The following is a 21639-nucleotide window of genomic DNA, read 5'->3' on the forward strand; positions in this document are numbered from 1 at the left end:
AAGCAAGCATTTGTAAGCTGCTTTGCTGGAAATAAATCTGAAACAGCAACTCCTGTTACAGGTAACATGGTGGCACCTTTGCCATAGCACTCGTGAATTAGAAAGTATATTCAAGGAGAGAGGCTAGTTAGCTATTACATTTATATCCCAGATTTTCTCCAAGGAGCTCAAGGTGGTAAGCATAGTTTTCACCTGCCTCATTTCATCGCACAACAACCCTGTGAGGTAGGTTATGCTGAGAAGCAAGAACTGGCTGAAGGCTACACACAGTGAGCTTCATGCCCACGTAAGGATTTGAACCATGGTCTCTTGGGTCTTAGCTCAACACTCTAACAGCTACAGTACACTGGTTAATTATAGCTATAGCTTACAAGAGTTTGTCCCAGCCTGGAAATGAGGACAATTTGAATCCACTATGTAAAATATTAAAACATCACTTGGACAACTGTAAAAAGCTAGAAAACTTAAAATTGGAACCTGAGTCGGCAAAATTCCTTATTAAAGAACGACCATCATTAGCACAGTTTGCAGATGGGCTCAAAAATTATGGGCCTGCATTTCCCAGAGCTGGCCTTTTGGACCAATAATTTCAAGCAGAACTGCAGTGCATCTCATTAACATCAGTTTTTAGGTCGGCAGCAATTGTTAATGTTACAGTGAACATAAAGCCGATCTTGTTCTTTAGGGTTATAACATGGACATTACCTTTGCAGCTTCGAAGACAAGAAAACTTTTGTTATATACTATAAGAACACTCCTATTGTAGCTTATTCCTAATAGTAATGGGTTGTTGTTCTTGAATTATTATTATTATTTACCTTTTTTTTGCAAAGTGGTGGCAAGAAAAGCAACAATTGTTGTTTGCTTAGGAATTTGTTTTAATGTAAGTAAGTTGCAATGGAAGTAATGTAAGTAAGCTGCAAAAATCAGGGTTAAATAAAAATAGTTTTTAGTTTGATTGTGAAAAGGCCTGCAGACCAGATAAACTGCCCAACCTCTACTTTTCTGATGTCCTCACCAAAACATTTAGGCTGGCTAAGGGTCTGGGAAACTCCGTTCTCGTGGAATCCTGAATGATGCAATAAGCATGGGTAGCACTTATGATTGGATGTGGAGGGCAAGCCTCACCCACCACTGCTCCCCCTTTCTCCACCAAAAGATAGTGGCTGCAGAAATAGAGGTCAGCCCTGGTCTTCATTAGATGTGCTCATAACAGTGCATGACTCACAATCTCAGGTCAGCTATCATTGGAGCTGGCTGAATGTCCAAGGCAGACAATAAATTTAGAAAACTGACGAGCTTTCTGCATAAAAACAACATTTTCTCTTGGGAAAATAAAGGCTACATTGCGACTGTCTACATACTCATTATTACTCATATGTTCAATATCATTATCAACACACTAAAAGCTATGATTCCAAACTAATTAAACTGTAACATTAAAACTTTAGTGTACCTTCGTCAATGGGTTCAAACTTATTAATGAGTGACACAGCTCTTGCTTCATTAACATCAAGTTCAAACTGTTCCTTTCTAAGAAAGTCACACAGATTTGATACTGTTAGAATTTTTTTGTTTGGCGAGTAGCTGCTGAAGAGTTCGTGAAGTTCCGGTCGGTGAAGAAGCGTTCGATAAATTGCCCTAAAATCTTCCATGGTAATAAGTCCAGACTTCTGTTTGTCATTTTTCTATGTTAAAAAAAGAAGAGTTGGCAATAAATATAAATAAAGCACTATGTAGCAGTATTCACACCAAAACGATGAGCACTATGACATAGTTCGAAGCTTTTCTAAGAAACACTGACTAATAATAAAAATAAAAAAAATTATTTATATCCCGCCCTCCCCAGCCGAAGCCGGACTCAGGGCGGCTAACAACAATAAAATAGTACAACATTCTAAAATCATTTCATTATAAAATTAATTCACTAGAGTCAGTCTGTGAGTCTTCATGATTGTGAGGGCAAGCCAGTAGGGGAGTGAAGTGAAAAGGGAATGGGCATTGTTAGGTAATAATAATAATAATAATAATAATAATAATAATAATTTATTTATACCCTGCCCTCCCTGGCCAGAGCCGGGCTCAGGGCAGCTAACACCAGTAAAATTACAATAAAAACATAATGGGGGGGGGGGGGAGAAAGGAAAAAACCCAATTTAAATTATGGGTTAAAATACAATTTAAAATGCATCCCATAGTAGCCCATAGATCAAAACCATAAGGGGAGGGAAACATAAGGGTCAGACTGAGTCCAAACCAAAGGCCAGGTGGAACAGTTCTGTCTTGCAGCTCTGTCCTGCGGAAAAATGTCAAGTCCCGCAGGGCCCTAGTCTCTTGTGACAGAGCATTCCACCAAGTTGGGGCCAGTGCTGAAAAGGCCCTGGGCCCTAGTTGAGACCAATCTAACCACCTTGCGACTTGGGACCTCTAAAGTGTTGTCATTTGTGGACCTTAAGGTCCCTTGCGGGGCATACCAGGAGAGGCGGTCCCGTAGGTACCCGTAGGTTACATGCTGCACCTTAAATTAAAATCTGGGACCTAATTTAGTTACGTTCACATAGCTGAAAAGCAGATCTAGAAGCATAAGTCTTCAGTTTGACCTCTTCATCTCCCATCCTATATGCCAATTACTGGCTTAATCAGAATAATTAAAGGAGAGAGAGAGAGGAGCCCAGCCAATTCATCCACTTCAAACTCATGTTATAGTGCTCATCCGATCAAGCCTCTCTCCTCTCAGCTCTCCACCCTCCTGTCACAGCCATTGGAATATAAGACTCCACTGGAATATAAGAACAGCCATAATCAAAAGGGAGGCAGTATTGAGTTTTTTAAGCTTCCAAACATCTCTGTTTCTAAGACCATTAAGGGCACTAGAAGGCAAGTGTACAGAAGAATCAAACCTCTCATGTAACTATACGAGGTTCAACAGGTTCAACAGGTGAGACAGATGTTACCAACCCATCCCAAATGATCAATAATTGGTTTCTGAAAAGGAAACACTACCCAAGAAAGAAAGAAAAACTAAGGGTGCTTGCTCATGGGTGAAAAGATAGGTCCTTAATTACACAGTAATAACGCATCTTGCCTAGAAGCAATACAATACAACTTTAGTCTGGAAGTCCTGTTGGCATGTAGTAAGTTTACTTAGACAGCTATGGTCCGCTGACCACCAATACTACTATATATTCTTAATACAAATATGATTTTCTCACCTTAAACACCTTTTTCACATGAACGTAGTCGTAACTGACGTCAAACTTATTTAGCAGTTTCAAGGTCTTATCTAGATTGATCTTGCCATCTCTAAATTCATCAAAGATGAGGTCCATGAACCATGTAGAGAAAAGCAAATTAAGGAATTTTCCAGCTAATTTTGGCACTCTCTTTTTTTTCCAGTTTAAAAAAGCGACTGATGTTGGCAAGGAGCCACTATACACTATACATTTTTTTTCTCACTTGTGAAGCAGGAGCTGGGGGTATAACTAATTAGATCCAAGTATTTTATTTAAACATTGTTGTGGATCAGGTTCTAAAGATGTCTCTGGAATAGCAGCATTCCAGGCAAAGGATCCCTGCAAGAGGAAATTGTTCCTTTCATGGGAGAGGTGACAAATTCTCCCCTTCTATAAACATAGTGTGGCCTGTGCGTTGAAACAGGGAACCTTTCCGTAGACTGGAAACAACACATTTCTGTACAAGTAGATGAGACTTCAGTGTATGAAAGAAGAGAACTCTACAACAGAAAGGTGGTAATAAGGGAAAGCTGGCGAAGGAGGGGAGGTCATTTTGGAGAGTCACTTTGCTTTGTGGCTGGCATTGTCCCCCGAAAGGGAACTGGGCTCAAGTGCTTGCTGTGTACTTGCATCTTAGTAATGTAACTGTGGATAAGGAACCCTCAGCTTTGGTTCTCCCTTTGTTTAAAGAAAACGTGGGAGGAAGATGTTTGTGAGTCACTTACCTGCATGTGATTGGAAATTTATAAAGAGATTGGGTTATTTACCTAGCCTTCACCCTAAAGTCGTAGGTGGCTTCTTCTTCTTCTTCTTCTTCTTCTTCTTCTTCTTCTTCTTCTTCTTCTTCTTCTTCTTCTTCTTCTTCTTGTTATTACTCCACCTTATTCCCATTCTAGGACTCAAGGTGGCTTAATTCAAATGCCAAGTTAAAAAATGGTATAAAACAATTTACCATATTTTTCGCTCTATAAGATGCACCAGACCACAAGACGCACCTAGTTTTTGGAGGAGGGAAACAAGAAAAAAAATATATTCTGAATCTCAGAAGCCAGAACAGCAAGAGGGATCGCTGCGCAGTGAAGAGGGATCGCTGTGCAGTGAAAGCAGCAATCCCTCTTGCTGTTCTGGCTTCTGGGATAGCTGCCCAGCCTGCATTCGCTCCATAAGACGCACACACATTTCCCCTTACTTTTTAGGAGGGAAAAAGTGAGTCTTATAGAGCAAAAAATACGGTACATTTTACAATCACAGAAAAAACGTGGGTCCTAAAAATTTACCAGGTTAAAGGGAACTGCTACTAGGATTCCACTGCATCTTGTGGAATCTCTCCCACTGGAAACACCCTCCTTTGGGTACCCGTCATAGTCTTCAACATTAATATACTATGTTATCATTCTGCTGACCAGGCAACTTATTAAATGCCCTGTGTGGGAGGAGGTAGCTTGTGACAGGTTAAGTTCTGGGGAAGGGGCACATTATCTGTTTGAAGGAAGCAGGGAGTGGGCTTTACTGAGGAAGCAGGGAGCAGCATACCTCAGGCAGGCACCCCCAAACTTGGCCCTCCTGATGTTTTGGGACTACAATTCCCATCCTCCCTGACCACTGGTCCTGTTAGCTAGGGATGATGGGAGTTGTAGTCCCAAAACATCTGTAGTCCCAAAACATTTGGGGGTGCTTGCCTCAAGGTCTCATGGCAGGGGTGCATGGACAGCTAATCCTACTTGTGTTCTCCCATAAATTGTTCATTTATGCTTGTTCTTTTTTAAAGGGGGAAAAAATGCACAGAGTGATTGACATGTTTCCCAGGTGCTCCAAGAGAGGTTAGCTGGGAAGCAGGGTGCAAAGCTCATGATGATCTACAGTAAGCCTGCAACTTACCCCCAGGGATCGCGCCAAAAGCCAAAATCGTGTCTCGTCAAAGACATGCTGGGTGCAATGGCGGGTGGCATCACCAAAGTCTTAAAAAATTTTTTAAAAAATTCTACTCAGTGCCTAAAGCTGAACGCACCCAAGTTGAATGTGCATAAAGTTGGGGACTTACTGAATTTATTCTCTGTTTATATCTGGGGAGCAGGGTGCCATCTTGAGTAAAATATTGGGGGGGGAGGTAACCCCTAGCCTGCATAATTGACCACATGAAGCAGCAGAAGCACACTATTTGAATAATGCTCCGTCAAAGATTTTTTTGGGGGGGGGGTGTCAAAGGAACCTCAGACCCTAGGAGTTGGTTCCTATGCTGGGGGGCGTCTGCTGAGGACCCCAAGGAGAACCTCTTCCCTCATCTCTCCATGGGGGCTTCTCGCCCCCTGATTCCACGACGGAGTGGGCGAAGTGGCTCCCTTCCCGCGCCCCTGAAGGAAGGATATTTATTCTCCATGGTGCTGCTGGTGGTGGTCCTGCCTCCTCCGCCTACTCTTCGCGCCTGTTCCTTACTGCGATGGTCTCAGCAGCTCCCAGCGCGGCATAGCCCGCCTACCCGCCCGCCCGAAGGTCTTCCAGGCTCCTGCCCGGAGGCGCGACCGCCCTCGCCGGTGTCCGCGAGGCGATGGAGGCGCGGGGGCCGGCGCGGTGCCTCCCCACGGGCGCGCAGCTGGGGAGCTCCCTGACGTCACACAATGGGCCGCGTCACACTCGGCTCTCGACGTCACCGACGTCATAACAGCGCAGGCCGTTGCCAACGAAACGCCGCGGCTTGCGTTTTCTTTCTCTCCCACGTTTGGCCCTTTCCGGACACACACACACACACCCCTGTAGCGCACATACAAACAAAAGTGTCAGTCTCCTCCTCAGGGAGCAGCTGAAAAGCAAGCCAGAAAACAGACAGACACGTTGTACAGTTTTCTCGTATACCATTCGCGCTTTGCCAACCTGGAGCTTACAATGCATTGCATGGAGGGGGGTGTCTGAGCACATGCAGAGTGCCTTTCCTTCAGATGCTTTGATTTTTGCATCTTTGTTGCATTTTGATATTTTGTCTCCAGTACCCGTTTCCCTTCTCTCTCCTTTCAGTAGCCCTTTATTGACATATCTTTTGTGTGTGTGTGTGTGTGTGTGTGTGTGTGTGTGTGTTTTGTTGTTGCTTTTTTGAGGGGGCAGGCAGCAAAAAAGGTATGGAAATAAATATCAACCATAACCAATTCCTGCATACAACCTGGTGATGCCCACAGGCTTGGGCACAGGAGACCAGCTTCCAGTCCCAAAGCACAGGATGTGATGTGTGCTAACCTAGATATGATCTCATATTTTTAGCACGTTTTGAAAAGATTCCACTTCTCTTCTTCCCTTCACCCCATTTTATCATCACAAGAAACCTTCAATGCATGTTAGGCTGAGAAGTGGCCTCTTGTGCAGGGTCACCTAGCGAGCGTTGCAGCTGAGTGGAGGATTTGAAACCAGGTTTCCCTCCAACAAGTGCTAACATAGACCACTTGCATAAACCATACTGGCTCTCAAATATTTATGCCTACAAGTCAGTCTTCTCTCAGTCCCTTCTCCAAGTAGGGCATAATTTCATAAATCTGTACTATGTCTCACCACAAGTCTTTTTTTCTTCTTCAAGCTGAAAAGTTCCATGTTTGTTAGATTTTCCTCTATGAAAAATTCTATGACAATATCTTTTTTTTGGTACGCTGTCTGCTGACAATGTTTTTCTGGCGTTCTTTTCTTTAAAATACAGCTATTTATTTGCCTTGTTTAATTTGTTGTGACATTTATAAACTAGTATGATTATGATTTACCATGGAAATACAGAGTATTCATTTTGAAAGAGAGATGCCCCGATTCCTTTACAATTTTGGCCACCCTTCTAACGTAGTTTGCAAAAGCAGGATTTTCGTAAGCACTTTGATACCTGTGAAATAGGCAGCAAGTCACATGAAGTGCTAATCCTGCCAGATAAACTGTAAGAACACTGTATTCACCAGACGCAAATTAAATGGTTTTAGCCAGGATTAAAAGCTCTTGATAATAATCATCATCATTATTATTCAAATACACCAATTGCTTTGCTACCTTTATTGCATTTGTCCTCACAACAGCCCAAGCATTTTACAGATCAGACTATAACGAAGTTTGCTCAAGACACTAAGTTGTCCATGGAGGAACAGGATTTAAACTCGGCGCTAAGAAAAATACTCCATCTACTTTTCTGTGCAAACTTTGTTGCCCTCCTGCCTCAGAGACACAGAATTCCAGGGACCCTTAACAAACTACAGTTCCCAAGGATTCTCCATGGCTGTTAAAGTCAGGCATAGGCAAACTTGGCCCTCCATATGTTTTGGGACTACAACTCCCATCATCCCTAGCTAACAGGACCAGTGGTCAGGTATGATGGGAGTTGTAGTCCCAAAACATCTGGAGGGCCAAGTTTGCCTATGCCTGGTTAAAGTGATATAAAACACAGTGCTGTAGACTATGTAAACTAGCTGCTTCCCCCTGTGACCTCTGTGTTGCTGACATCACAATAGAGGTGGCCAAATTTTGACTTTCGGGGCAGGATCAGGTGATAGTTGCATGGAAGACCCAGACCAGGACAAAAACGTAATACTTGTGAACTCCACCTTCTCCCAGAATTTAGTCTGTTACCTGAGCACAATTGCCAGTATGGTACTAATATTACTCCCAATTTTTGGATACAGGGGGCAGGTGGAAAATAAGACTATGGTCCAAAAGTCAACCACTGGTCAGTTTCCAGGGCTGGTTTTTCCATTTGCTGAACTGCTTGGATTCTTTGGAGAAATGTTGGGTTAAGCAGAATCAAGTGAGACATGCAATGTAAAGTTGCGAAGTGCAGTGCTCCTGTTCAGTCTTCCAGCCAGCCATGACTTCTTTTGGGGTATTCCATTTCCTTCCCTCCCTGCTGCAGTTTCCATTTCTCTTTTTCAACCAAGAGTCAGCCTTCTGTGGCAACTAAATATAGTTGATCCTTTTTGTTTGTTTTGCTGTTGAAGTTTTAGGGAGTTGCCTCCTTAGGATATTTCCCCCTAAATATATATTTTCCCCACATCTGAAAAAACTTGGGATTCCCCTAAAGATGCTGATACCTCCCTGTTGTTTTTCAGTAACCTCTTTTTAGTTACATACCTGTCATAAGTTAGCACCCAAGTTTGCTGTTCATTATTTATTATTATTATTTATTACATTTATACAGTGGTACCTCGGGTTAAGTACTTAATTCATTCCGGAGGTCCGTTCTTAACCTGAAACTGTTCTTAACCTGAAGCACCACTTTAGCTAATGGGGCCTTTGCTGCTGCTGTGCCGCCGGAGCACAATTTCTGTTCTCATCCTGAAGCAAAGTTCTTAACCCGAGTTACTATTTCTGGGTTAGCGAAGTCTGTAACCTGAAGCGTATGTAACCTGAAGTGTGTGTAACCCGAGGTACCACTGTATACCACCTTTTCCTCCAAGGGGCTCAGGGTGGTGTACATGGTTTAGATGTACTTCACAACAAAAGTTAACAATTAAGGTATAATCTCTGTTAAATGATCCTGAGCATGTAGGTAAATTTAAAACACATCAGGGAACACTTGTTTAATAGTTGTTCGCTGAGCAAAGTTCTTTTGAACTTGAGGGCTGCAGAGCACCAATATAGGAACAGCCTGGGGCAGATGCCTCTGAACGGTTTGTTAATCCAATTTCTATATAAATTTGAGTACTTTTGTAAGAGGTAACAAACTTTGACCAGTTTCCGGCCCAATCCTATGCTCCAGGAGTGTGAAACCTGTGGCCCTTCAGGTGCTACTGGACTGCAACTCCCATCATCCCTGACAAATGTCTATGTTGGCTTGGACTGATGGAGTTGGAATCCAAAAACATTTGAAGGCCACAGGTTCCACCTATACATGTTTATGCAGGAAAAGAAGTTCCACTGAGTTCAATGTTAAGTGGACATAGCATTGTGATCTATAGCGTCCACTCTGAATTCAGATGGTCAGAAGATCTGGATAACCTACATTCAGCCATTGTAGTTACAATTTCACTGTCAGGTTGAATGATCTGTCAAATTATGCTTCACGGCACTGTACAACAGTGAAAACCGCATAAGCAATATGTTACAGTAGAACAGCCTAAAACGTTTTAAGGATCTAGCACAATAGACGATAATAGCAATGGCGTAGCAGCAACACTACTGCTATCAAATAGGATGGCGTCACTACACTGTGGTTGCATGCATCTCTTTCCTGAACCCTAACACAACCCAGAACTGGGAAAATCCAGGGCTTCTCCACAGGAGAGCTTTATTTAGCGGTTGATCCACTTCCCTTCCATTTGAATTAGACAGGAGTAGTCCAAAATCACATGCATTTGAATTTGCATATGAGGAGCAACCAGTGCCGGATTTACGTATAAGCTAAACAAGCGATAGCTTAGGGCCCCACTCTCTTGGGGGTCCCCCCAAAAATGAAAAAAAAATGGATATACATTTCCAAAATATAAGATAAAGCCTACATACAGCAACAGTTTTTTGTGTTGTGTAGGCTCCTATGATGTAAAAAATGGGCCCCGCCTGCTACCCGGCTCCCTAAAATATCACTGGTTTGCTTTGTGACAATTTGTTGTTCACAAAGGACAGCTGGACCTATAAAGAGCCCCATTACCTTCAGTAGCTTAGGGCCTCATCAAACCTAAATCCAGTCCTGGGAGCAACTTTGGTCTTTCCTGTTCATACCAATAGGCGTTTCCTTTTGTGTTGGTCCCTGATGGGGCAATCACACAAATAACTGCACACACACCTTGGGAGAGGGAACAACCCTCTCAGGAAGTGTACAAAAGCACACAGTCATACAATTGTAAATTTCCACCACTCACTTTTGCAGTTTTCTGGTTTTGTGCAAATATGAGATAATTTTAAAAATCTATTCAAGCTTTACAAGGGAGTGCACTGAGCCCAACTGTATAAGAATTGTAAGCCACTGTCAATTCTCAGCATGCACTTTTCAGATAGCTGTGCAATATCTAGTGCAGAAATTTGTTAATTTGTTATGTGGTTTGCTTGTGTAGTTTTCTAGTTTTGTGCAAATGTGAGGGATCAAAACAAATATATTCAGGAGCACACTGGAAACTGTTATGAGCACAGGCTGAAAAGAGAGCACTAAGGAAGTAGCAGACATGGAAAAGGGATTAGCAGAAAGTGATCATTGATCCAAGCACCCCAAAACACCTAAAACAAATAATCTGCAGCCATGAGTGGAGCATCTTGGAACCTAATTCCTTCCAAATTATTGGATTATACCCGTATGCAGTAAACCCAGTTTTACAAAGGGAAAGCATAAAATCTCTGGTGTGGGCAAGTCCCCAGAGTGTAATTGCTGATAAGCCCATATATATATATATATGACAGGCCAAAGATGAGATGGAGTAGAATGAAATGGCTCACTTAAGACAGAACATTAATGCCACTGAAGCACCAAAGAGACAGCAGCATTGGTCCCAGTAACTTGTAGTTAGTAGACTGTTGGGATGTGATTGCAATTGGCATCAGACATAGTAGACTGGAACTGCCTCACCTTGCTTGAGTAAGATATCCTTAGGAACAGGGTGGGAAGTTCAAAAATCCTATTCAGTCTTGTAGCCAAATATTCTCCAATGTGAGTAGAAAGCAATGACTGTTTAATATATTTCATGGTTTGTATGTTCTATTAATAGTATATGTATGTATGTATGTATGTATGTATGTATATATTAGTTATTTCATTACTTTTTAATACTTTAGCAGTAGATTCCAGTCTTCTAGAACAGGCAAAGGCAAACTCGGCCCTCCAGATGTTTTGGGACTACAACTCCCATCATCCCTAGCTAACAGGACCAGGGATGAAGGGAATTGTAGTCCCAAAACATCTGGATGTTTTGGGACTACAACTCCCATCATCCCTAGCTAACAGGACCAGGGATGAAGGGAATTGTAGTCCCAAAACATCTGGAGGGCTGACTTTGCCTATGCCTGTTCTAGATCTTTTCATTATCATAGTTGTTGTGTTCAGAACAAATTGCTCTGATTTTCACAGCGACTATTTTAGGCTGAAAATTCTGTATTAAACCAAAGCCCTCAGCTGGTTCTAGTTTATGTTTCGATAAAGCTTTGAAGATGAAGATTAGAAAAAGCTCAGGAGCACAAACGTTTGGTACTATTTTGCCAATGATATTAAGCCAACATTTTAGTGCTGATTTCTTTTTTTCTCCCGAAGAGCAAACAATATTTTTCTTTAGACATTTAAAAAGAGCTGGTGTTTATTCTCCCCTCCCTCTCCTCTCATTTTGATTCCATAGGTAGCTTTATCACTCCAAAGACAAACCGTGATGTCTAATGAATGTGAATTATCTGAGGAGGAGAAAACAAATGTCATCTGCAGCTTGCTTCAACAGGCTCCCCCGGGCGAATACAGGAATGTTTTTGAAGACCTCCGCATTCTGGCTCATGACGATCATCTCATGAGGTACGAGGCCGCTCAGGTGTGTGCCAATCACACCAGGAAAAACTTCACAGCTGTGCGTGTAAAGGGGGAGAATGCTCTCGTGACTCGCTACAACGATCTTGGAGGAAACCGCTTCTTTGATCCACAGATCAAACTTTCCTTCAGGTTTGATCACCTGACCAAAAGAGTTGATAAAGTTTTGCTTTATCACAGCGTCAGGAAAGATCGTGCAGAGTTATGGAGGGAAACACTCAACATCATTTTGGAGTCCTACATGAGGAGACACTTCCTCTCAGGAGACTGCCGTGTCTACAAAAAAATGATCGGGAGCAACCCCTTCTTCGTGGTCTGCCTTGAAGGCCATCGGCACGACGATATCTGTAATGCCGTTTGGAAATCTGAGTGGACTATCGCTTTTGCACCGCCAACAGCACAGGTCGCAGGGAAAATTGATCTGCAGGCACACTATTTCAAAAAAGCTAACCTCCACTGGACAGCAAGCCAAGATGTTAGAGAGTCCATATACATAACTGGCCGTGTCCAGTTTGCTATAGAGTTTGTGAAATTAGTTGCAGCCGAAGAGAGCAAATTCCAGACTGATTTGGTGGAAAGGCTCCAGAAGTTGTCGGATAAAATATGGAGAGCACTGCGCAGACCGCTCCCAGTCACTCGTACTGTCATCAGCTGGGATAAACTGCTGACTAGTTAGAGGAGAGAGGTGAAGGCATCCTGAAGTGATGTCCCATTATGCTTGCCGAAGTGTCTTGTGTGAATGAAATATTGGCCAAATAAAACAACAATCGCTGAGTACATTCACATTGATTCCCTTGATTTATTGCCTGATAGTTCATGGGAATGCAGAGTCCTTTGGCAGAATGAATAGTACGCAGGTCAGTAGTGTCTCGCCAGGAGTTATTTCATTTCATTCCTCATGTGCTGGGCAAAATACCAGCATCTGTTGCAAAATAAGGTTTTGTCCTTTAATATGAAAAAGAAGATGAAGAGTGGAACGACGAAACAGAGGGAAGCCCTATACTGCATATGTATGTCACAAAATATTATTTCTCTTTAAACAACCAACCGTTTAAGAGCCTCGGCAGGTTCTTTGGAGAAAACTAGGGAGCTAGATCCGTTTCTTGCTCCCATATTTCTGAATACACTTAGATGGTTGGTCATCCTAAGAGCTCCCCCCTTTCTCCTTTTCCATATGATGCAGAGTGGCTTGCTTGAGCTGACTGGGTTTTGCATTATTTCCGCTCTATGTACCAAATAATTTACATTTATTGAATGGATTAAGAAATAAGGACAGCTCTGGAGAGGACTTTGACCCAGTCCAGGGGTGCTAGAGATAAATCTGAAGGAGCATCTCCACCCCAGCGTTCTGCCCGGACACTGAACTCCAGCTCTGGGGGCCTTCTGGTGGTTCTCTCCCTGCGAGAAGCGAAATTACAGGGAAACAGGCAGAGGGCCTTCTCAGTAGTGGTGCCTGCCTTGTGGAACGCCCTCCCATCAGATGTCAAGGAAATAAACAACTGACTTTTAGAAGACATCTGAAGGCAGCCCTGTTTAGGGAAGCTTTTAATGTTTGACGTTTTATCGTGTTTTTAATTTCTGATGAGGGACGCTGGTGGCGCTGTGGGTTAAACCACAGAGCCTAGGACTTGCCGATCAGAAGGTCGGCGGTTCGAATCCCCGCGATGGAGTGAGCTTCCGTTGCTCTGTCCCTGCTCCTGCCAACCTAGCAGTTCAAAAGCACATCAAAGTGCAAGTAGATAAATAGGTACCGCTCCGGCGGGAAGGTAAACGGTGTTTCCGTGCACTGCTCTGGTTCACCAGAAGTGGCTTAGTCATGCTGGCCACATGACCCGGAATCTGTACACCGGCTCCCTCGCCCAATAAAGCGAGATGAGCCCCGCAACCCCAGAGTTGGTCATGACTGGACCTAATGGTCAGGGGTACCTTTACCTTTAATTTCTGTTGAGAGCAACCCAGAGTAGCTGGGGAAACCCAGTTAGATGTGCGGGGTCTAAATAAATGGTGGTGGTGGTGGTGGTGGTGGTGATGGTGATGCAATCATAAAAACCTGCTGGATCAGGCCATTGGGCCATCTGGTCCAGGATCCTGACCACTCAGTGGCCAATTAGATGCCTGTGGGAAACCCACAAGCAGCATTTGAGAACAAGACCACTCTCCCCTCCTGTGGTTTTCAGCAGCTGGTATTCAGAATCATTACTGCCTCCAAGTGTGTTCATGGGATCTAGTGTTCTGAGAGAAAGAAATACCTTTCTCTGTGTCATGCATAATTTTATAAACTTCTATCATAACAAAAATACTGATATCCCTGATATGCTAGCCTTCTAAGCACAGGGACTGATTGATTGATTGACTGAAATATTCACAGTTCCACTTTCAGTCTTCTATGGTGTAATTCAGGCACCACAGTGAGAACTAGGGTGTTATCAAGTTGCTTTAAGGACATGCTTTGCAGCCCATCATGGAAAGCTCAGGAACATTTCTGAGAGCCATTAGCATTCAGCTGAACGCTGCCCAGTTAGACAAAGAAAAGTGATACCTAAAGGGGGAACAGTGTAATATGAACATTGTCTTAGACAATTGAATTATTTATTCATTAAGATTTCTTTCCCCCCTTTCCCCACTGGCACTTCTGCTACATTTGCTGAAGTGTTTGCCTTGGAGAATATGTGCATAAGGGAAGTCACTAAGTGCACAGAGTAGGGCACTAATCACGAGGATATTATAATGAGTTTTTCATGGTCCATTGTCATTTAGTTATCTTCATGGAATTACTACCCTCTCTTTGCAAACGGTTCCCATTAGCACAAACATTTAAGAGACATACATATTTATTTCCTGGCATGCAATTTCAAAGGTGGCAATCCTTTCTGGTGCAATGGGCAATCTTCTGGACAGGATTATTATGCATCTAGGCAGATTTAGACACGGGTCAAATTCCATTCCCAGGTATTTGGCAGCGGATCAGGCTAAAGTAGAAAGCGTTGCATCCATGCTGCACCAGCAGAATTCTGCTCACACAATTCTCCTCCTTCCCTGCACATCCTCAACATTTGCTTTGAAAGGTCTCACAAGCCTCCAAACCCTATAAAGAGATACAACATACATATGAGGTCCCCAGTACCCCCACCCACCCAGTATAGAGCCTTTGTGTTCCATAGCCAAATCCTAGATGAATGAAAATATTAGTTTCGCAATCGGTGACAGACAGTAATTCTGAGTAGCCAAAACTGTGGACCAGCATCATTATGATTATCCCCCGCCTCTCACCCTGAGGTGATCCAAGGGCAGATTACAACACAAGCAATACAAATAAATAACCACACATGTGCAACAAAAGTCAAACATTAACAATTATACGGTACGAGGTCTCAGAAATACCGTATTTTTCACCCTATAGGACGCACTTTTTCCCCTCCAAAAATGAAGGGGAAATCTGTGTGCGTCCTATGGGGCGAATGCAGGCTTTTGCTGAAGCGTGGAGAGCGAAAGGGGTCGGTGCACACTGACCCCTCTCGCTCTCCAGGCTTCAGGAAGCTATCACCAAGCCTGGGGAGCCCGCAGGAGTTCCCGCAGGGCACCCTAGGCTGCGGATAGCAGCCTGCTTGCCCGGAGCGCGGGGCGTGCCGAAGCAGAGCGCCCGCGCTTCGGGCAGATATCCGCAGCCTAGGGAGCCCTGCAGGAGTTCCCACAAGGCTCCCTAGGCTGCAGATAGCAGCCTGCTGCACGGAGCGCGAGGCACGCTGAAGCAGAGCGCCCCACGCTTCGGGCAGATATCCGCAGCTGTGGGGTGAATAAATTCTTTTCCCTTTATTTCCCCCCCCCAAAAAAAAACCTAGGTGCGTCCTATGGGCCGGTGCGTCCTATAGGGCAAAAAATACGGTACTTTTCAACAGTTGAAAGCTGAGTACAGATGGATCTAGAGTAGTGGTGGTGGAGAAATCCTATTCCGTTCCCATTAAAGGCAGACATATCAAATTTGCACTTTCTGAAATTTGTGAACCAAACAAAACACAGCCATCTGTCGGAATGTGCACTTCTCCATATTTTGCAGTGCAGTTCTCCAGCCGAAGGAGGTGTAAAAAGATGCATATACTGAGGTAATATGTGCATTAAAAAGTGCATGTACAGGCAACTCCCCATTTGTGCGCATTTGGCACACGCACAACTGCTGATGCCAGTGTGTTTTCGGCACCAGAATGGGCTGAGGTGACCTTATGTGCAGCCCGATGATGCGCACCGTGCCTCAGAATACAACCCCCGCATAAATGGTGTCTTGCCTGTATTTTTGAAAACCCCATGAAAAAATGCATCAGAGGAAATTGCTTTGTGAGAATTTGTATATTAAGGGGAAAATGCACTCATATGCTGGTGACTGTTCACGAAGTTCTTTTTTGTAATTGCAGATTGATATGAAAATGTGCAGTCAAGATTGGAAAAATGAGAAACTGAGAAGAAGAAGAGTTTGGATTTGATACCCCGCCTTTCACTCCCTTTAAGGAGTCTCAGAGCGGCTAACATTCTCCTTTCCCTTCCTCCCCCACAACAAACACTCTGTGAGGTGAGTGGGGCTGAGAGACTTCAGAGAAGGGTGACAAGCCCAAGGTCACCCAGCAGCTGCATGTGGAGGAGCGGAGACGCGAACCTGGTTCCCCAGATTTCAAATCTACCACTCTTAACTACTACACCTCACTGGCTCTCAGAGAAAAACTGAAGTTGACAGATTCTCCTTTTCCTAACAAGACACACCTCTTTAGGAAAGGATTTCACAGCTTGAGGTCTGCCACAGAGAAAGTCTTCTTCTGGGCGTCACCACTCTGACGTATCAGTGTGGCCGAGTGGCCAACAGGGCCTCCTCTTAACACCTGCAAAATTTTGTAGGGAAGCTGGGGGAGTTTCAGATACTTCAGGTGTAAGTCATGTAAGGCTTTAATCACCAAATAAAGCACCCAAAGTCCTCCTTTAAGCACACCCAGTACATTCCTAATGGGATTTTAATTTATTTATTCTTCCTCAGTGCCAGAAGTGATTTGCCATGGGGACACAGGAGTGGCTGTTGAGAAACAGAACTCCAAATCCCCTCAAGCACAAGGAATAAGCCAGGTGCCTCTTTGGATTCTGGCTGTGGCACAATATTCTTACAATGGATTTTGACTAGCAGATGACATTTTGGTCCTCAGATGAATGAACCTGGGTGGACACATCACACACAAACACTCCCCACCACACGCACCAAAATACAATAGTTTTAAGGCACGCAAATCAGACTTAAGGAGCTTATAGCTTAGAAAGCTGTTGGAGCCGAAGGATAATTGCAATGTAGGAAAAGAAACAGAATTTGGATAAAGAAGAATATACTTCGCAGTGCCAAAAGTGACTGGTGGTTTCTGCCATTCTTGGAACAGAGCCACCATATTGCCTGGGGAAATCAAACTCTTCCAACTCCACAATTCTATGATTCTATGATCCCCTGATGAAGAAAGAAAAGCTACACAAGCAAATGCATTAAGATGCCTCCGCAGTGCTGAAAAAGCTGTGAACTGTTTTCTGTACAGAATGGAAACTCGCTGCAAGCAAATGTGAAGTATAAATTGGATGCTGGAGCCACAGTTTTGGTTGTAGGCTGCCAGAGCTGAAGAATAACCCTTGTCTCTCCAAATGCAGGGGGATCTCATTGTGCCTTGATGCACTAGACCCTTCAAAAGTAACAGACATCCAGATCTGAAGCTTTAAACACACCAGATAGGTGGATTGGATCCATGTGTTTATATGCTGCTTCCTCTTCCCAGATGGCCCTCTAGCTTGCTAAGGTGGTAGTCCTAGCCCAGGCAAAGTCGGCCCTCCAGATGTTTTGGGACTACAACTCTCATCATCCCTAGCTAACAGGACCAGTGGTCAGGGATGATGGGAATTGTAGTCCCAAAACATCTGGAGGGCCAACTTTGCCTGTGCCTGTCCTAGACCCACTTGCCTGAGAGTGCCAGTGGTCCATTGGTGCAAATGGCACTTCTCCCACCAACCTTCTTCACACAATGCATAACCTGTGTAATGGCTTCAATAGATCAGGGTATGGCTGTCAATGGCAGGGCCAGCCCAAGACCTTTTGGCGCCCGAGGCAAGATGTGGCACTGACGTCCCGCTCCAGATCCAGGCCTGCACCCCAGTGGCGTGGGAGGAGACCAGCAGCAATGCAGCTCCTTAGCTATGGCTTTCAGATGCAATTTTGGCTTACCTGAAGCTGAGTTGGAAGCTGCTGCTGAGTATGGATTGGGATCTCCTGCCCCCTTTGGAACATGCGACCCTGAGGCAAATCACCTCACATGCACCGGCCATGCTATAACAGCAAGCTAGCTTAGCAGCTGTGGGGCAGGCCACATGGCACAACTTTCCAACTACTTTCCACCCCCCAAAATTTGCCATCTGAGGCAGCTGCTTCACTCTGCCTCATGGTAGGGCCGGCTACAAGTCATTATGTATTGGAGTATTGGAGGCAGTATGTGTAAGAATTCCAGTTGTTTCACAAGATGGGGAAATGCTGTTGCACTTGTGTTCCTGAATGTTAGCCTCTCTACCAGTCCCATCGGGCACCAGCCACCTGTGGCAATACCCAATGAAATCATTAAGATTTCATTTTAAGTAGACATGGTCAGGATCACAATGTAATCCAGTAGAAGGCCTGAATAAAGTATCCTGCAATCTATGATCAAAGAATGGATCCAGATGCATATATGCATTAGGCCCCTGGCACCCATCTTTTCATTGTTAACCAATTTCCTAACCCTGAAATTCAATCAATATTTATTTCAGACAGCTGTTTATTGTCTTTGGGGGTTTCTTTTTAGCTTCTTCTGCTGCAAATAAATGGAGACATTTCCCCCACCCAGGGTTGCTGTGTTTTTGTGAAAACTCCCAAGGCACCATGTCTACAATGACTTTCAAACCACATAGACACATGGCTTTATTCGTGAGAATGGCATTAAATAAAAAGATTAAAAAGACAACATAGCAATTGCAAATAATAATCAATCATACTAGATGTACTATCCCATTTTTTAAAAGTGCCCAAAATGTCATTGCGATCTAATTCTTCCTCTGTTCTCATCTGTGCCTAAAGCACTTACTTGTCCCCTCATTGCTCTTTATTTTATCTAACATCTGTAAAGTTAGCAAATTAAGTAGTCACAGCTGCACAAGTATGTTAATTCATGCACTAAAGTTTTGAAGAATGTTTGGCTTTTTAGATATAAATAATAAATATTATCTAAAATAATCGTGGGGTGTTTTTTTTTACTCATCAATGAATTCTTTTCTTTGCTGTACATTTCAGGTTACAGAATGGCATTAGCCTACCATTCAACACAGTGTTAGGTGTGCATAAGCCCACCCATTTTGCCTAACTATGGTGGATAGTAGCCCTGGTTTGTAAGACTCAGCAAATATCATGGGCACGTTGATGCGCCTGGATAGAGATATCAAAATCATAGTGGTACAGAGTTGCTGAAACTTTGAACTTCGCAAAATATACAGTTCAGCCATCCATTTCATCAAAGTGGAAAAACTTTATCCATAAGCTTTCTGAAAAGTATGACTATAGACCATCCTGAAATATGAACCATCCACAAAACTCAGGAACACAACTCAGAGTTCATGGAGAGAACTTATGTTTCAAGGCAGCAGTAAAACACTTCATGAACAGCACTTCTTTCTCTAGTTGCACATAGTTTTGCAAATTTGTCAAGTCTGGTGTGAATGCCAAAATATTGACATAGAAGATAAAGCAGCAACTGAGTAGATAGATAGATAGATAGATAGATAGATAGATAGATAGATAGATAGATAGAACAAATGACAACTTCACCCATTTATTAATGAAATATGCAAGCTGAGCTTGTCTTTGTTAAGAATCCCAAAGGTTAAAGAAAGAAGATATTTACATATCGGTATTTGTTTCTATTTTCCTGGTTCTCAAGAATGACTGTGTGCCAAAGGACTTACATACCTACATGCATACATAACCATAAACCCAAAATGGGTTCATGGTGATTTACAATCAGAAATACAAAACATGCAAAATACAAAAACAATTGTGGCTATATCACAATAAACAAAACCCACACAGCTTGCAATAAAAATCCTTCCTAACCTCGCAGCAACAAAATCAACATAAAAACCAAGCCAACACATTAACAGTCAAATTCTATGAATGTTGCTGAGGAGATAATGTCTGTGCCAGGCAGACATTTCTGGGGAGAGCGTTCCATATAACTGGGGCCTCTAATGACAAGGTCCTCTCTTACAGCCACCCTCCGCACTTGTGCTCATTTACTACACAGTTGCACCTGTGTGTATTTCAGTGGGGAATGATTTGCATGTGTTAACCTAGAAGCCAAGAAAACCTACAGCTGGCTAAGTTACAAGTGACAAAGAAAAAAAACACCACTTTGTTATTTAATATATGGTCACAATTAGAGTTCTGGACAGGGTTTGGGGCTGAAGAATCTGGATTTGCACATTTGTGTGTGTAATGTCTCTGATTCCAGTTCCAATTTTTGTTCCAGTTCTTGCATGTTGTGGTACCGTGTTGTTGCTACACTGTGCAACTTCCTGTTGTGCTCTTAGACCCAACGATATTGCCACTACCACCTTCCCTGTCCAGTGCATATTGTCACATGTAATTTGCATCTGACATTCGTTGCATTTGACCAAACACAGCTATGGGATCTGTAAACTAAAGCAGAAAACTGGCAGAAAGCTCGGTGGTGGATGACTGTCTTTTCCTCACCTGCCATTCTTCTAAAAATCCCTCCCAAGCTGTTTTTTGCCTTGCATGGCATACGGAGGCATGTCATACGGCTTGCCCCCTGTGCTGTTTTCCCAGTTTATTGTAGTCTCGGCATTTTCCTGCTAAATGGGAACAAGCTACATGTGACCGAGCATCACATACATTTTAGTTCTCAGAGGTTTCAAAACCTTAAATCAAGCCATGTTGGACCTTAGTCACTAGTGAGCTGCAAACTGTTTCCTTAAGGAATTATTTTACTGGATTCAAAAAGTATAGCACAAGGGCTTCCTACAGACAGCTGCTCATAAAACAGAAAATCGGGCCATTGTTTTTCTTAGATGGCATTAATGATACTCAACATGCCAGATAAATAAGGAATGCAAAGAACAAAAAATATCCACGTCGCAAACTTCCCAAACTACATTCATCTCATTCCAATGGGAAATACACCAATCGCTCTCATGTTAAACCTGTTGCGTATCTCCATGGTTGGCATGCCCTGCACCTCTAATCAGTGTGGGATATCTTAGAAAATGGGAAGGATCTGAGGTGTTTGGGCGATTGCATGCTTTAACTTGCATGCATCGTAACAGTGTACACTTAACAAATGGAATTCACAGCCCCAGTACATAATGGCCATCACTAGCTTGAGCAGCTTGAAATGTAAATTACAGCAGGGGTTCACAAACTTTCTATCACCATTTGAGACAGCTGAGAATTATTAAGGCCCACCAGTCACAAAATGGCTGTGAAGTCAGTCACAAAATGATGGTAGGTGGATCAGAGTTGGGCATAATCAGCTGGCAATTACTAGCATCATTTTCTACTGGTATCTAATCAGTCTTCAGAAATTCCTAAATTCTTTCCTGCAGCATTTATCTTGTGGGAAGGAGTTCCATAGGCCAGCGTTCCTCAAGCTCAGTAGACACATTTGCTCTGGTGGTATTGTGACAACCTTCCTATTTTACCCAGAATTTGTTGCTGCAAAGGCTGTAGGTGAAGATGGCATTTTCCAGGGGTTCCAGGCACTTACCCAAAGTTTGTGTTTCCTTTTGAAAATAAGGCACAGCGGAGACTGTAGTGTCTTTACGATATATAATTTATAGTATATACAACCTAAGCCTATGTTGGTGGCGTTCACAGCATTAACACCCCCAAAGGGTCTTGTTTCTCCCATA

The 21639-nt window shown here is 43.3% G+C and overlaps 2 protein-coding genes across 4 annotated transcripts in view; one reads left to right on the forward strand and one right to left on the reverse strand.

Moving 5' to 3' along the window:
* The window catches only part of LOC309378620 (1-phosphatidylinositol 4,5-bisphosphate phosphodiesterase zeta-1-like), a 42353-nt gene extending 36567 nt beyond the window's left edge, over nucleotides 1–5786 (reverse strand). The window contains exons 1-3 of the mRNA XM_081927035.1: nucleotides 5598–5786; nucleotides 3213–3334; nucleotides 1457–1688 (exon numbers count right to left, since the gene is read on the reverse strand). Of these exons, the coding sequence (XP_081783161.1) occupies nucleotides 1457–1688; nucleotides 3213–3334; nucleotides 5598–5610 (367 nt within the window). The 5' untranslated portion in view covers nucleotides 5611–5786. The remainder of the gene's footprint in view (nucleotides 1–1456; nucleotides 1689–3212; nucleotides 3335–5597) is intronic.
* A 1900-nt stretch (nucleotides 5787–7686) lies between these two features.
* On the forward strand, nucleotides 7687–12462 carry CAPZA3 (capping actin protein of muscle Z-line subunit alpha 3). 3 transcript variants are annotated; one of them, XM_081927390.1, is made up of 2 exons: nucleotides 7687–7772; nucleotides 11501–12462. In XM_081927390.1, the coding sequence occupies exons 1-2, from the start codon at nucleotides 7746–7748 to the stop codon at nucleotides 12353–12355; spliced, it is 882 nt and encodes a 293-aa protein (XP_081783516.1). In that variant the 5' UTR covers nucleotides 7687–7745; the 3' UTR covers nucleotides 12356–12462. The 3 variants fall into 3 exon arrangements, with proteins under 3 accessions (XP_081783516.1, XP_081783515.1, XP_081783517.1); XM_081927389.1 differs by having other exon boundaries at nucleotides 7731–7838; XM_081927391.1 differs by lacking the exon at nucleotides 7687–7772 and adding an exon at nucleotides 7779–7914.
* The last annotated feature ends 9177 nt before the right edge of the window (nucleotides 12463–21639 follow it).

This window comes from Podarcis melisellensis (genome assembly GCF_964234715.1).
Source record: "Podarcis melisellensis genome assembly, chromosome: 10".
In the NCBI taxonomy this organism is placed as follows: domain Eukaryota; kingdom Metazoa; phylum Chordata; class Lepidosauria; order Squamata; family Lacertidae; genus Podarcis; species Podarcis melisellensis.

Bases quoted from the DNA above. Each gene is read 5' to 3' on its own strand.
- CAPZA3 (XM_081927389.1), top strand. From the start codon at position 7,746: ATGGAAGACCCAGACCAGGACAAAAACGTAATACTTGTGAACTCCACC. The intron at 7,839-11,500 runs GTACTAATATTA...TTGATTCCATAG, and splicing joins TGAGCACAATTGCCAGTATG to GTAGCTTTATCACTCCAAAG.